The sequence below is a fragment of the Vulpes lagopus genome, chromosome 1 (genome assembly GCF_018345385.1).
Source record: "Vulpes lagopus strain Blue_001 chromosome 1, ASM1834538v1, whole genome shotgun sequence".
NCBI lineage: Eukaryota > Metazoa > Chordata > Mammalia > Carnivora > Canidae > Vulpes > Vulpes lagopus.
The window spans coordinates 107732289-107746141 of record NC_054824.1 but is presented as its reverse complement, the minus strand read 5'-3'; the positions used below and the strand labels follow the sequence as shown (position 1 = coordinate 107746141).

Genomic DNA, 13853 nt, shown 5'->3' with positions numbered 1-13853 from the left:
AACTCAAGAATTAATTTTAAAAAAAATCTATATTTTTTTATTGAAACAGTTCTTCTAATTGCTGCTTTTCCCCTGGTAATAATTTCCAATCCTAAAACTGTTTATAGGACTTTGCTGATGTGCTAAAATGGTTTACCAATATGCTAAATGCTTCCTGTCTCTTAAAGCCTGCCTGGCATTCGCTATCACTTCCTGGATATTCCTGATGAGCTTTATTTCTGACTAACTCGTTATGAAAATGTTCCTGAGCTTTTGCCAGCTGCCTTTTGCCCCAAGAAGCACTTCGGTGCCTTCTAGTCTTCATTTCTGTAAACCAAAGCAGTAATCCTCTAACATATCTGCGTAACTTCTCAGTTTCATTGTAGGATGTTTTGGAGGGAGAAGCCATACAAGCAACATCAGAAAACAAAACAAAACATGATATCTGTAATGGTTAACAGCTAAAGATGATTATTACAGCATCCTGCTTTCAGTACAAGTTTTCAAAATTAAAGTTAACCTTCATTTTTTACAAAGTAAATCCCCCCCCCTTTTTTTTTTAGTAGAAATTAAGACTCCTAAGCCCCAGACTTGGTTATATGAGGTATAACACTGATAAGATACAGTGCAGAAATTATTTTCAAAATTTCAAATTATATACTTTTAGTGAGTAATTTTTCTTAACATTCAGCTTTCATAATTCCAAATACACTCTGATCCACAGGTTCTCAATATAATGAAGGTACTAGAAGATAAAAATTTATTACTAGGGTCACTGGGATTACTAAATATCAAAACATTTCCTTTTAAAATTACAGCTTATTATATGTAAAAAAGGTGGGGAATTAAATTTACTGTATTAAAAAAAAGGTATTTAGGGGATCCCTGGGTGGCTCAGCGGTTTCGAGCCTGTCTTTGGCCCAGGGCGCGATCCTAGGGTCCCGGGATCGGGTCCCGCGTCGGGCTCCGGCATGGAGCCTGCTTCAATCTCTGCCTGTGTCTCTGCCTCTCTCTCTCTCTATGTCTATCATAAATTAAAATAAAAAAGGTATTTAAAATAGTCTAAATTATGAAGGCTAGCCATAAATAGATAACACAGTAACAGCAGAGAAATGGGCTACAGTGGTCGTTCCTTACGTAGCCCAGGGGCACGGAGAACTCAGTCATATCTTCCTTTAAATAGGGTCTAAGACTCCATTGGGAGTATTTATCCTCATTTTCCTCCTGACAATGGCTGTGCTGTGGTCATCTGCCACCATGAAGCACTGACCTCCCATAGCAGGGCTAGACTTCATCATGAATAAAACCAGATCCCATGTGGAGCTCCCAGGTCTGGGGGGCGGGGGGGGGGGGCGCTTAGGGAAGGGGGATAGAACCCTGCTCACCTGTGAGTTGTGCTCTACAGGGTATGGCCCAGTCTTCCCATATGGTTGTATACTCACTTATGCTCACTTACTGCATCACCTCCTGGCTTAAAACCTAGAGTTAACCCACAATCCTGAACAACTTGCCTTTTTTTTTTTTTTTTTTTTTTTGTGCTTGTATAATTCTGGTTCAAGACTAGCAGTCTCTTGATTTTTTTCAAATTCAGGTCACGCTGTCTGGGATACTCAAAGCCAATTCCCAGAAATGTTCACAACTGTTTCTATAATGCAGTCTTCCCCACTAATAGATTTTTGAGAATCAGTGTTTTTCTTTCTCTATCAGGACCAGATTAAAGACCAGATTAAAGAACTTCTTAAGAAATTAATTTTTATTAATGTGTCCCTACAGAAACAAGATTCAAAATCATGGCCCACAAAAGTCATACAATTGCCAACGGACCACTTCTTCATGAAGCAATAAGATCCATATGTTTTACTACTAAGATAGAAAAGAAATGTTTATATGCTTGATTGGACCTCTTCTCCCTCTTTTTCCTGCTGGAAAAAAAGGGGGGGAGGGGAAGGACTGCCAAAGGCTAGAGGGCTAAAACAAAATTCATCTTTATTCCAAACAAGCTATATATGTAGACTTTACAATTTTTGACAAATTCCTTATTTCAAAACTGGTGGAAACCCCCTTTCCTTTTCCCAGGTCATCAAGTCACACCAATCCTCCTGTGATGCCCAGTTAGCCTCTTCCATCCCCTTCTACTGCTGACCTCACACCCCGTGTGTGCAACACCTGGTTGCATCCACAATTACATGGCCATCTGGATGCATCCCCATCTCCATCTGCATGTGTTTGCCAAATCTTCTTTGTAAAACACTGCATTATGTATACCACACACTGCACAAAATGTCAGTGGTTCGTTGTTCTTTTTAAGGCAAAATTTTATCTACTTTTCTTGAAGGAGAATTCTATCCTTGAGTAAGTATATCTAATTCATTGTATATGGAGGCCAGGAAGACAATCTAGGAACTCGGTAGGTACAATAAGACAACAGCCAATAGCCAGGTTTATGGCAATTTAAGTGTATGCCATCTAAAGCCATTCGCATTCAAGTTAACTATTATTTTATATAGATAGACAAGATAATAAGTTTTCTAATTAATATAAAAAAATCTGTGCAGCTTTTTGGTCCTGGGCCCAATTATTAACACACTTTGGACATTTACAGAAGTACTAAGATTATGTTTCCAAAAGACTGTCATAAGCCCATTTTGGTCATCTGTAAATGGTTAAAAGCAGTACTTACCTTATAAGGCTATTGTGAGAGATAAATGAAAGACTGAATGTAAAGTACCTAATCTAGGCCTGCATATGGTAAAGGCTTAACAGATAACTTTCTGAAACAACCATACTAATTGTCTCTATTGTAGCCCCTAGTAAGCTCCAATCAATTGTAAATCTCTCCACATTTTCAATTGCCTCACTTAATATTTCCTATACATCAAGGAGTAGTAGCAAAGTTTGTGAACCCTAGCTCCTAAATACAGATTTATATCAGATCTGTAGCTCACTGTAAGTGCCTTAGTTCAATCTCTCATCAACTTCTGCCAGGATCATTATATGGTCTGTATTAAATATTTAGTTACTGTAATTTCATTTTGAAAGGTGAACAGAACTCACCATCAGGAGGACAGGGGAGTGACAGAAGCAGGTAGGCATGGGGGTTGCATTCTAAGCAGAGAGAAAAGCAATACACAGAGATGTGGGAACAAGCTATTTGAGAAATGTAGGACTGTTAGCAAGAAGAAACCGTGAGTGCCTGTGGAGATAAACAAGGAGGAAGGACCAGTCTGGGCTGATCCTGGATTTCTTCTGCACTGGCCATGGGAGGATTGTTTTAGAGCAAGGTAGAAGGGTCATGCCTATGTTTTAGAATAACCACTCACTTGGTGCAATGGTGGAGGGAAACACAAAGGCAACAGGTAAGGGCTCTACCCACGGGGAGCTGGAAACCTTGTTACAAAGTCAAAGTACATACATATACAAGTACTGAACAAGCCAGAAAAATGGTAAAATTTTAAATTACAGAGAGAAGTGTAAGATCATAGCTATTAAGAATGAGTGAGTCATAGATGAATTAAGAAAGATCTAAGTAAGAAAAGGGCCACAAGGTGGTCCTGAAGGATGTGCAGGATATAAATAGGCAGAGAGGAGAAGAGGACATTCCAGGTGGAATTAACTGTTTAAACTATTTTGTATCAAATCCCAGATGAGCATGATAATAATTAGGCACTCATCTGGTTTCCGGCAAATCCACAGGAACAGAGAAATAGAAGGCAGCCAGCATTACAATACCATTCCTGGAACTTGATAAACATAAAGCTGGCCAACAATATTATGGAAAACAGTGAAGGGCAACTAAAAAGAAAATCCTGAAAGACAAATAAGCACTCCAGATAACCTTATATTTTAAAAGCCCTGCAAAACCTTCTCAGTAGCTTAAGCCATGGGGCCACTTTAAAAGCAGAGATGGAATCTCCTCATTCAGGGGCAAAAGTTCAAACTCTTAGCTCTAATGAAGACACTGGAAAGGGCTGCTGGTGTGCAGAGCCCACACAGATCACAGCTTTGGCCCCAGACCTGTTAATACACACGTGTCAGACTCCTGTAGCAGCAAACTGGTTTTTGCAGCTCAGGGTGAGGATCATGACCACTCCCCTCTTGCAGCATCACCTTTCTCACTCCTTAATTTGTTCTTTTCAACTGCCCCTGCTCCTATAGTCCTTCCCAATTCATTTATATTACAAAGGAAACAGATGCACAACTAAAGCTAGTAATTGTGAATTCTGCAGAGTCTTAGGCCCGTTACAGCATTAATTCACTTAATCCTTACAGCACCCCTCTCAGGTATATGTTTCCATATCCTCATTCTGTAGATGAGAAACTGAGGCATAGAGGGTAAATAGTGGGACCAATCACACAGCCGGAAGGAGTAGAGTTGGGATTTAAATTCAGTGGCCCAGCGGTTTAGTGCAACCTTCAGCCCAGGGTGTGATCCTGGAGACCCGGGATTGCGTCCCACGTCAGGCTCCCTGCATGGAGCCTGCTTCTTCCTCTGCCTGTGTTTCTGCCTCTCTCTCCCTCTGTGTTTCTTGCAAATAAATAAAATCTTTGAAAAAAAATAAAATAAATTCAGGTAGTCTAGCCAAATGCAATTCTGCTTTTCATACCGAAAAGCTACTTTGTTCTTCTAATATTCCTAGTTCTTACTAAAAATTGTAAGGTAGAATGTAAACATATTGTTGCTATTAATTATAGTGGACTCTGAACCCAGGCCAATAAGAAATCATAGAGTTGCTAGCAACTAAAACAGTGGTTGGCCAGTTCACATGCTGGCCTCAAATTCAGAAAGATCCTTCAGAACCAGACTCTTCCTTTACTAGGAAAATTAACACTTTTTTCAAAAGACTTAGCTGCATGTCATCAGAAGTCAGGAGATCTGGATTTGAGTTCCAGCCTGTCACTTATTAGCTGAGTAATCTATTTACAGGAAAAAAATTTATAATCTAGTGGATTTTAGGTTTAAAAAAATACAGGAAATACAGAAATATTAAGAATATTTATCAAATTAGAGGAAGGCTGTGGGTCAAATGATGTACATATATAAAAGCGCTTTACAAAATGGTAAAATATAAAAGTCATTGCATTTTATTATTAAGGTACAATCCACTCTTAATTAGGATAGGTTTCAGAAACAGGGAAAAACATCTATGCCCTTCTCCATCCAAATCAGTCTTAATGCCAGAAGCAGATGAGGTACCTGGGATAAATACCATGAGAAGATGATTTGAAGAACTATGAGAAGTTTAAAGGAAAGCAGTTCTGTTTCTGGGAATAAGTACTGCACAATCTAGTACCACAAAGTTGTTGATGTAGGGACACCTGGGTGGCTCAGCGGTTGAGTGTCTGCCTTTGGCTCAGGGTGTGATCCCAGGATCTAGGATCTAGTCCCACACTGGGCTCCCTGAGAGGAGCCTGCTTCTCTGCTTCTCCCTTAGCTTATGTCTCTGTCTCTCTTTCTCTCATGAATAAATAAAATCTTAAAAAACAAAAATCAAAGTTGTTGATGTATCTCAGGGCAGCTTAAGAGATATGGAAATGTGGGACACCTGAGTGGCTCAGTGGTTGAGCATCTGCCTTGGGCTAAGGGCATGACCTGGTCCTGGGATCGAGTCCCACATCGGGCTCCCTACAGGGAGCCTGCTTCTGTCTCTGCCTATGTCTCTGCCTCTCTCTGTGTGTCTCTCGTGAATAAATAAAATCTTAAAAAAAAAAAAAAAAAAGACATAAGGAAATGGAATAGTTGGTGCAAAATAACTACAGTAAGGGAAACTTATAAATAAATCTGAAGTCTTGTAATACCCAACCAAGAGACTTCTTAGATAACCCAAGGGATCACATAAAAAGCTTAGTTATGGATATGATGAGAAGCTGGGCCTGGGCCTCCTGTGTGCATATATGCACCTGTACTGAAGAGTAGACGGCAACAACAGAAGCATTCCAAGAGATCAACCATAAAATGTACTTCTACATAGCTAAAAGTGTGTGTGTGTGTACACACTTTATATATCCCTCCTCTATAAAACTTGGTCAATGAGTCCATGTTAATCATTTAATTCAGTTAATGGTTAACTAAAAGTATCTCACTGTACAGACCAGATACATTGCTGAAATCATTTTTTGACAAATAAACATTTTCTTATTTCCTAAGAGCAACCCGGAATCACTGTCATTTGACATTTTCCAGTTATCCTGATTACAACACAAAGAAGACAAAACAGGGAGGTGCTGGAAGGGAAAGAAAGGTCTTCATCCCCAACTCAACAAGAGCAGGTTCACAATCCACCATGTACATGTATCTCAACAAAGAAATAAGGAACAATTCTTATATTTCTGGAAAGACCCAAGTAAGTATTCTTGAGACCATATGCTACATTAATTTCACCATTTCCCCCAATTCAGTAAGGACAAATTTCTCTGCGGTGAATCATCTGAATTAACAAGTTATTTCCTTGAACAGCCTGGCACTCTCCTAAGTACAATCAGGTACTCATAAGTACATCAGGTGCTTTGCATACATATCTTCATTTGATCTCCACAACAGTATTACAATCTCTGTTTTACAATGAGGGATGCTGAGGAACAAGTCCCAAGGACTTTTCTACTTAACAGCAGAGCTGGGATTTGAATCCAGGTTGACCTGCTTGTAAAGTTCTCTCCCTTAATCCCCAATTAATTTTAATAAATTATCTTCAATCCTTATATATCAACCTGAACTTTAAAATCCTTAGTTTCTAAGTTTTCTCAAGAGTCTTCAGAGAGCTACTACATATAAGAAACACAGTGTAAACACAATGGTTATGATTATATACTATTATAGATACTATGAAATGTGTATGCAACCCCAAACTTCAAATATAATGGCAAAAAATAATTCTGAAAATCAGTATATAAAGTCCAATCTTTTAGGCATGAAAGGTCTTACATTGATATTTTCTAATTGCAGTAGATGTACTGTATAATATGACTTCACATCTTCTGACAAGAACTTCACACTGAATCCTGTTTCTTTAAACAGCATCTCTGGATCGTCTTTTGTTGGCCAGTACTGTGCACATTTAACCTAAATTTAAGAATATATATATATATATATATATTAGTTCATAGACATTATGAAACCCTAAAAAGCTGGGAAAGGAAGTCACACACACACGCGTTATAAATCTATGAACAATTACACTATATTTGATGCTTAATGTATTTTTTTGCTTAATGTATTTTAATAAGATTGACACTTATCAAAGCAGGTTTATAAAATGTTCCTATTATTTATACTAAAAAAGCCATAAACTGGAAGATCCCTGGGTGGCTCAGCGGTTTGGCACCTGCCTTCAGCCCAGGGCGTGATCCTGAAGTCCTGGGATCGAGTCCCACATCAGGTTCCGTGCACGGAGCCTGCTTCTCCCTCTGCCTGTGTCTCTGCCGATCTCTCTCTCTCTCTCTCATGACTAAATAAATAAAAATCTTTAAAAAATAAAATAAAAAAATTAAAAAAATAGAAAAACCATAAAGAGATATGTCCATAAAAGTAAATTTGTCATTTCTGAAGCATGATAACCTGTACCTCAACATCATACTGGTATTCACTTTATATTTCTAAAACTGTCTAACTCTTTTAAGAATCTTTTCTTCAAACAGTATTGAAAAGGCTTTATTTTACAAGTATTTTCTACAAATACTATGAATCTGCTACCAAATATTACTTATCCAGAAAAAACATTTTATATTCACTTACTAAAATTAAGTCAGGGAAGTGAAGAAAGCCCCCTTTGGGGCACCTGGGTGGCTCAGTCAGTTAAGCATCTGACTTCAGCTCAGGTCATGATCTCAGGGTCCTGGGATCGAGACCAGAATCAGGCTCCCCAATCAGCCTGCTTGTCTCTTTATCTTTTTCTCTCTGCCCTTCTCTCCTTAATAAATAAATAAATAACATCTTTTTTAAAAAAGAGGAGGAAGAAGAAAAGCCCTCTTTAACTAGATTTGGTATATTTTGGCAGAACTGATATGGAATTTCTATTTGTGACAAAAAGTATGTCAAAGTATGAGGCCAGTGAACTATGTCAAGGTAAGATAAACAGCCACTTCATTAGGAAAAAAAAAAACACCACAAAAATATCCTTATAAAATACGGTCATTTCTTCTTTTCCAAATCACAAACAGCAACAATATCTCCAACAAATAATTACTATGAGCTGATATTTCCAAACGTGCTAAAAGACATTTTAAATATGATACAAGAAGTGAAAGAGCATAAATGAGAATGAGAATAACTCAGAAAGGAGGTGATATGAGACAGAAAAAAAATTAGGAATCAAAGAATATGTCATTCAGAAATGAAGACTAAACTGAGAGGAAAAGAGACTGAATAATGCAGCAGATAATGTCTCAGGAAAAAAAGAAGAGGAAAAGAAACATTTTTAATAAAAAAAGAGAAGTAGAGAGACAGACAGAACTTAAAAGAAATAAGCAAAGAAAATCTAACACGTATAATAGGGACCCAAAGAGGAAGACCAAAGCAAGCAAACAGTAACCACTAACAAGTATAATCAATACATTTTTTCTTTAAAAAATCAACTGAAAGCATACTACACACCTGGAAAAACTGACCCAGAATAACCAACACTAAGATATATTTTGGTAAAATTAGTGGGATTTGAAGGAAAAAAAAAAAAAAAAAAAAGCCTTTGGGTAACCTAAATAAAAAGAACATATGACTTATAAAGGAAATAAAATCAGATGTCCAATGGACTTTGTCAGTAATCTGTAACACCAGAAGGAAATGGAGTAATGTATTTAAGTTGCTCAAAGAAAAGCAAATGTGAGCCAAGATTTTATATCCTGCCAAAATGATTTTTAAGCATTAAGAGAGGAGATTAAACTTTCATTGACAGGTAGGAAATCAGGAACTATAAGACCCATGAGTCCTTTCTTAGGATCCACTACAGAATGAGCTATACAGAACAACTGGAGAGACATCAACAAGACTAGCAAGGAAAATTAAATATATGCTTACATGTAGAACTAAGATTTTTAAAGGGATATAAGAGAGAGATTATATAGTATTTTATATACTCTGACAATGCAGGTAAAATACAACATAAAAACAGAAAGAGATGAGAAAAAACTTAAAACTTTTTCAGTAATTGTTTTGGTGAGGAGTTCATACTCTTATTATGAGTATTATTTGTGTGTAATATGGGACAAAGTAAATGAGTCATTATAAGATATTCTTTATCCGTAGCATCTTTGAGAAGCAGGATTCATGATATGGAAAAAGGAGGGAAAAGATAGAAGGTAGAAAGGGTTAAGCAGTCCTAAATTTGAATCGGAAGTATTAGTATGAGCCCTTGAAATATGTTAAGTAACACACCATTTTTTCTTTCGCTCTGTTCACCAAAAAGCTCTAAAAACCATGATCAACCCAGCAGCAGTAAACATCACTATTTTTATTGTCATTTGGAAATACCACTGCCCATTTTAAGAACACTAAGGCTCCTTAGAGAAATGTCTGATTCTATGAAGAGATTAAGATAAGCCTGCAACAATTAGTCATTTCAGAGAGTAAGAAAATTATTAAAGACTCTTTGGTTTTGTCTCTTAGGTTTCTGACTCAGAGCCCAACTTGAAGAGATTCCTGCTAAGCAACAGAGGAGTAATTGAACTACTAAGATGGATAATAACTGCACTGGAGTGCAGTGCATCAAATATGTTTAAACCTATGAGTTCAGGGCACTTGGGTGGCTCAGTAGGTTAAGCATCTGCCTTCGGCTCAGGTCATGACCCAAGAGTCCAGGGATCAAGCCCCACATCAGGCTCCCTGCTCAGTGGGGAGAGTGCTTCTCCCTCTCCTGCTTCCCCTACTTGTGTGCTCTGTCAAATCAATCAATTCTTTAAAAAAATAAATAAATATCTATGAGTTCATAATAACTCATCTCCCCCTTCCCCTGCCTCACACCCCTGCCCCAAAAAAATCTAATTGGTCACCTGTTGAGGACACTATGGAATCAACTTATTTTGAAAATTGCTTTTTCTATATAAAAGTGGCCAACTAACTAGAAGGGAAGTTTCTTTTCTTTTTTTTCTTTAAAATTTATTTGAGAGAGAAAGAGAGAGTGTGTGTGCATACACCCTCATGGGGTGGGGAAGGACAGAAGGGAGAGGGAGAGAGAAACAGACTGAGCGTGGAGCTCAACGTGGGGCTAGATCTCACAACCCTGAGATCACAGTGCATGAGCCCAAACAAGAGTCAGATGCTTAACCAACTGTGCCTCCAGGTGCTCAAAGTTTCTTTCTATAGAAGTATTCCAACAAAAATTTAAGAAGGAATGATAAAATTGGAATACCACTATTTTGTAACCCTTAACTAATTGAGGAACTAAGACTAGCAAGGGCTGCTAACACCATAAAAAGAAAGATAATCAGACATTATGGGCCTCTTCATAAACAAAGCAATATCACCCATGTAGTAGCTTTCTGAAAATAATTAAATCTGAATCTTATTAAGTATCTAGAGCCAACCCACCATAAATATGATTTCTAATTTCCAGTGGCAGTCTTATCGTATTAATATAGTAATTATACTCCAGAAAAAGAGATGAATCTTCTAAATCATCTAGTTTGCAATACTGCTCAAACTGTTCAAATATCACTTAATTTTTAAGTCATATTGGAAGCCATAAAAAAGCCACTGTAAATAACTATGCTAACACTGCTAGACATCCTGGTATGTGGGTGCCACTTCAGATTAGAAACAGAGTAGAATAACTTGCACCACCATCGAAAGCCACCAACTGTGAATTTAGAAAAAGTAAGAATCAGGAATCTGAAGAAGATCTTAGGCTGACAATACTTTCCAATTTGCTTCACTGACAGTAAAAGAATCTAAAGCTACAAAAGTTAAGACTTAACTAATTAGCACTGAGTTTAAATTGTACTTCAGGTTTCAATAAACTCATACATTTCCATACTTACTGTCTTATGACTAAGAGCCAATAAAACTTCATATAGGTTAACAAAAACCAGTCACTTTAATCTTTTACAAACTTTTTGAGATTTTGATAATAATAAATTATAAAAATTCTAATAAAGCCTAAGGATTCCAAAGATCTATGTCACTATTGGTCAATATTTGTTTCATTATATTTACATCTTGGAAGGGTAGTGGTATACAACTATTATTTAAATAGTTAAGGCAAGAAGGAAAATGATATACTACTACTTTTAGGAAAAAATGAGTATCCCAAAAGAAATATGAAAACATTTACAAGTGAAAGATACAGGCAGTACACTAAGTTGTAAATATTAAGTGTTACTCACCGATTCCTTCTCCACAACTCGGTTTAGCATGACAACTGCTTTGGTTTTTTGCTGCCAAACCATGAGCCAGAAATGGCAACCTGTATTAGGAAGTGGACCCTGTAAGAACAGAGAAGAAAAAGTAGATAAGACAAAGGAGATTCAACAAAGCTCAAGGAAAATTCCTTCAAGTATGCTCTAGTTTAGGAACAATGTATCAAATCCTAGTAAGTAAATCATGACTTTAAATCCACTTGAGGAAAAAAATAAAAATAAAAAAATAAATCCACTTGAGGGCAGCCCGGGTGGCTCAGCGGTTTAGCGCTGCCTTCAGCCTGGGGCGTGATCCTGGAGACCGGGGATCTAGTCCCATGTCGGGCTCCCTGCTTGGAGCCTGCTTCTCCCTCTGCCTGTGTCTCTGCCTCTGTGTGTGTGTTTCTCATGAATAAATCAATAAAATCTTTAAAAAAAATAATAATAAATCCACTTGAGTGAGATGCCTGGGTGCCTTTGGCTCAGGGCGTGATCCCAGGAGTTCCAGGACTGAGTCCCACATCAGGCTCCATGCATGGAGCCTGCTTCTCCCTCTGTATCTCTGCCTCTCTCTTCTCTGTGTCTCTCATGAATAAATAAATAAAATTAAAAAAAAAAAAAACCTCACTTGAGTTTAAAAAAATAGGTCTGTACTAGTTGCTTATAAGTAATCAAAACTTTTTTTTTTAAGATTTTATTTGTTTATTCATGAGAAAGAGAGAGAGGCACTGACACAGGCAGAGGGAGAAGCAGGCTCTCTGTAGAGAGCTTGATACTGGACTTGATCCCAGGACCCCAGGATCATGACCTGAGCTAAAGGCAGATGCTCAACCACTGAGCCACCCAGGCACCCCCAAAACTAATTTTTATTAACTTAGGGAGAAAATGAATTTTTCAGACTCTCAGATGACTTTCAGTTGAGGGCTGGGAAGCCAGGCTTCTGTGGAACCAATGTCAAAGCAAGATCCTGCTCAAAGGAGTCAGCCTGGGACAATGTTCCTGATGCTGTCACTACTATCACCTTCCTTTGCTGGCATCACCATACTAAGGTGGCCATAGTAATCACGTATAACCTATAAACAAACCAGCCTCAAAATTGTGGGCAGAAATATCTGACTGGTTATGTTGTAGTTGCAAAGGAGGTATGCAAAGGAAATTTCTGTATCTTTCAGCTTACACAGCAAGAAGAGAGGTCCTATGTGCCATGGATCATGGAAGTCATACAAAAGAGGAAATTTGTGCCATCACTGGCCAACCAGCCACCCAAAGTTAACTAGAAAAAGATTTCCAGAAAAAGCGGAAATTTCAAAGTGCCTGAACCACTATGAAGCTGTTAATCTACAAACACCACAGCATTGTGTGACCTCAATAGCAGACTTAAATGGGGCAATGGTTCATATTACAATACTGCCATGGTGGGGAAAGAAATCAAATCCAATTACCTTCACATTTTGCTTAGTGGTAGCACAGGGCAGAAGAAAGGGCAAATAAAAGATGAAAAGGCCATGGTCAAATTATAACTAATTTTAAAGGTGCAAATGAATGAGGCTCTATTGCAGCTAACATAAGTCAGCAGGCATTCTCCTCACGGGACAGAGCAAGAGGCAGCTTTGGGGGCTGCAGGCCAGGTATCCCACAACTTCAGCTTTCTTTCTTTTTTTTTTAATTTTTATTTATTTATGATAGTCACACAGAGAGAGAGAGAGAGGCAGAGACATAGGCAGAGGGAGAAGCAGGCTCCATGCACCGGGAGCCCGACGTGGGATTCGATCCCGGGTCTCCAGGATCGCACCCCGGGCCAAAGGCAGGCGCTAAACCGCTGCGCCACCCAGGGATCCCCAACTTCAGCTTTCAATGTCAAACACGGTGATTCACATGGTTTGAGGCTGAAAGCATCTTTTGGACAGTTGTATTCCCTGGTGTGTAGCAGATGCTCCATTAATATTATTTGAATAACTTAGAAAGTTATAAAAAGGCTAGAAATCTACTCAGAATCCTGAGAAATGACAACCAAATATTTGAAGATACTGTTCTCCTCACTCTATATATCTATTATGTGATCTACTTTAAAACAAAACAAAGTGTAAATGTAAAACAGGGCAATGAGAAAATCCCCAGAAAAATGAATGCTTTTTCTTTTGTCTAAAAACAAATGGATCTAACGATTCACCAGAGAAGTCACTTCTTAGTGTGTATATATACTGGAAACACAAAACACATTCTATCAGTGGTTCTGGGGGGTGGGGGTGGGGTCTCTCTCAACTCTTCCACCTACAAGCAATACTATCAATTTTTTTTCTACGAAATGGAGATTTATACCAAGGACTGATACATTAAAAAAAAAAAAAATTCAGAGGAAAAATATGACAAAAATAAGTAACAAAAGACAATCAGAACAGCTAAGGTTATAATAAACATTCAGCATCTCTAGTTTTCTCTAGTAGAATGTTCTTGGCCTTCAAAGAGCTTGCTAAGAGGCAAGAAGTCCTTGTCCTACTAACTGAAACATATTAAGTGCTACAAGTCCTACTAACTAAAACATATGAAGTGCC

At 37.9% G+C, this 13853-nt stretch overlaps 1 protein-coding gene across 2 annotated transcripts in view; it reads right to left on the bottom strand.

Annotated features, from left to right (window-relative positions):
* The window catches only part of PTPN2 (protein tyrosine phosphatase non-receptor type 2), an 87277-nt gene that overhangs the window by 21961 nt on the left and 51463 nt on the right, over window positions 1-13853 (bottom strand). For both annotated transcript variants that reach the window (XR_005988928.1, XM_041761982.1), the window contains exons 4-5: window positions 11290-11388; window positions 6899-7036 (exon numbers count right to left, since the gene is read on the bottom strand). Coding sequence is in view for 1 of the 2 variants with exons in the window: in XM_041761982.1 (XP_041617916.1) it covers window positions 6899-7036; window positions 11290-11388 (237 nt within the window). In the remaining variant the exon portion in view is untranslated. The remainder of the gene's footprint in view (window positions 1-6898; window positions 7037-11289; window positions 11389-13853) is intronic.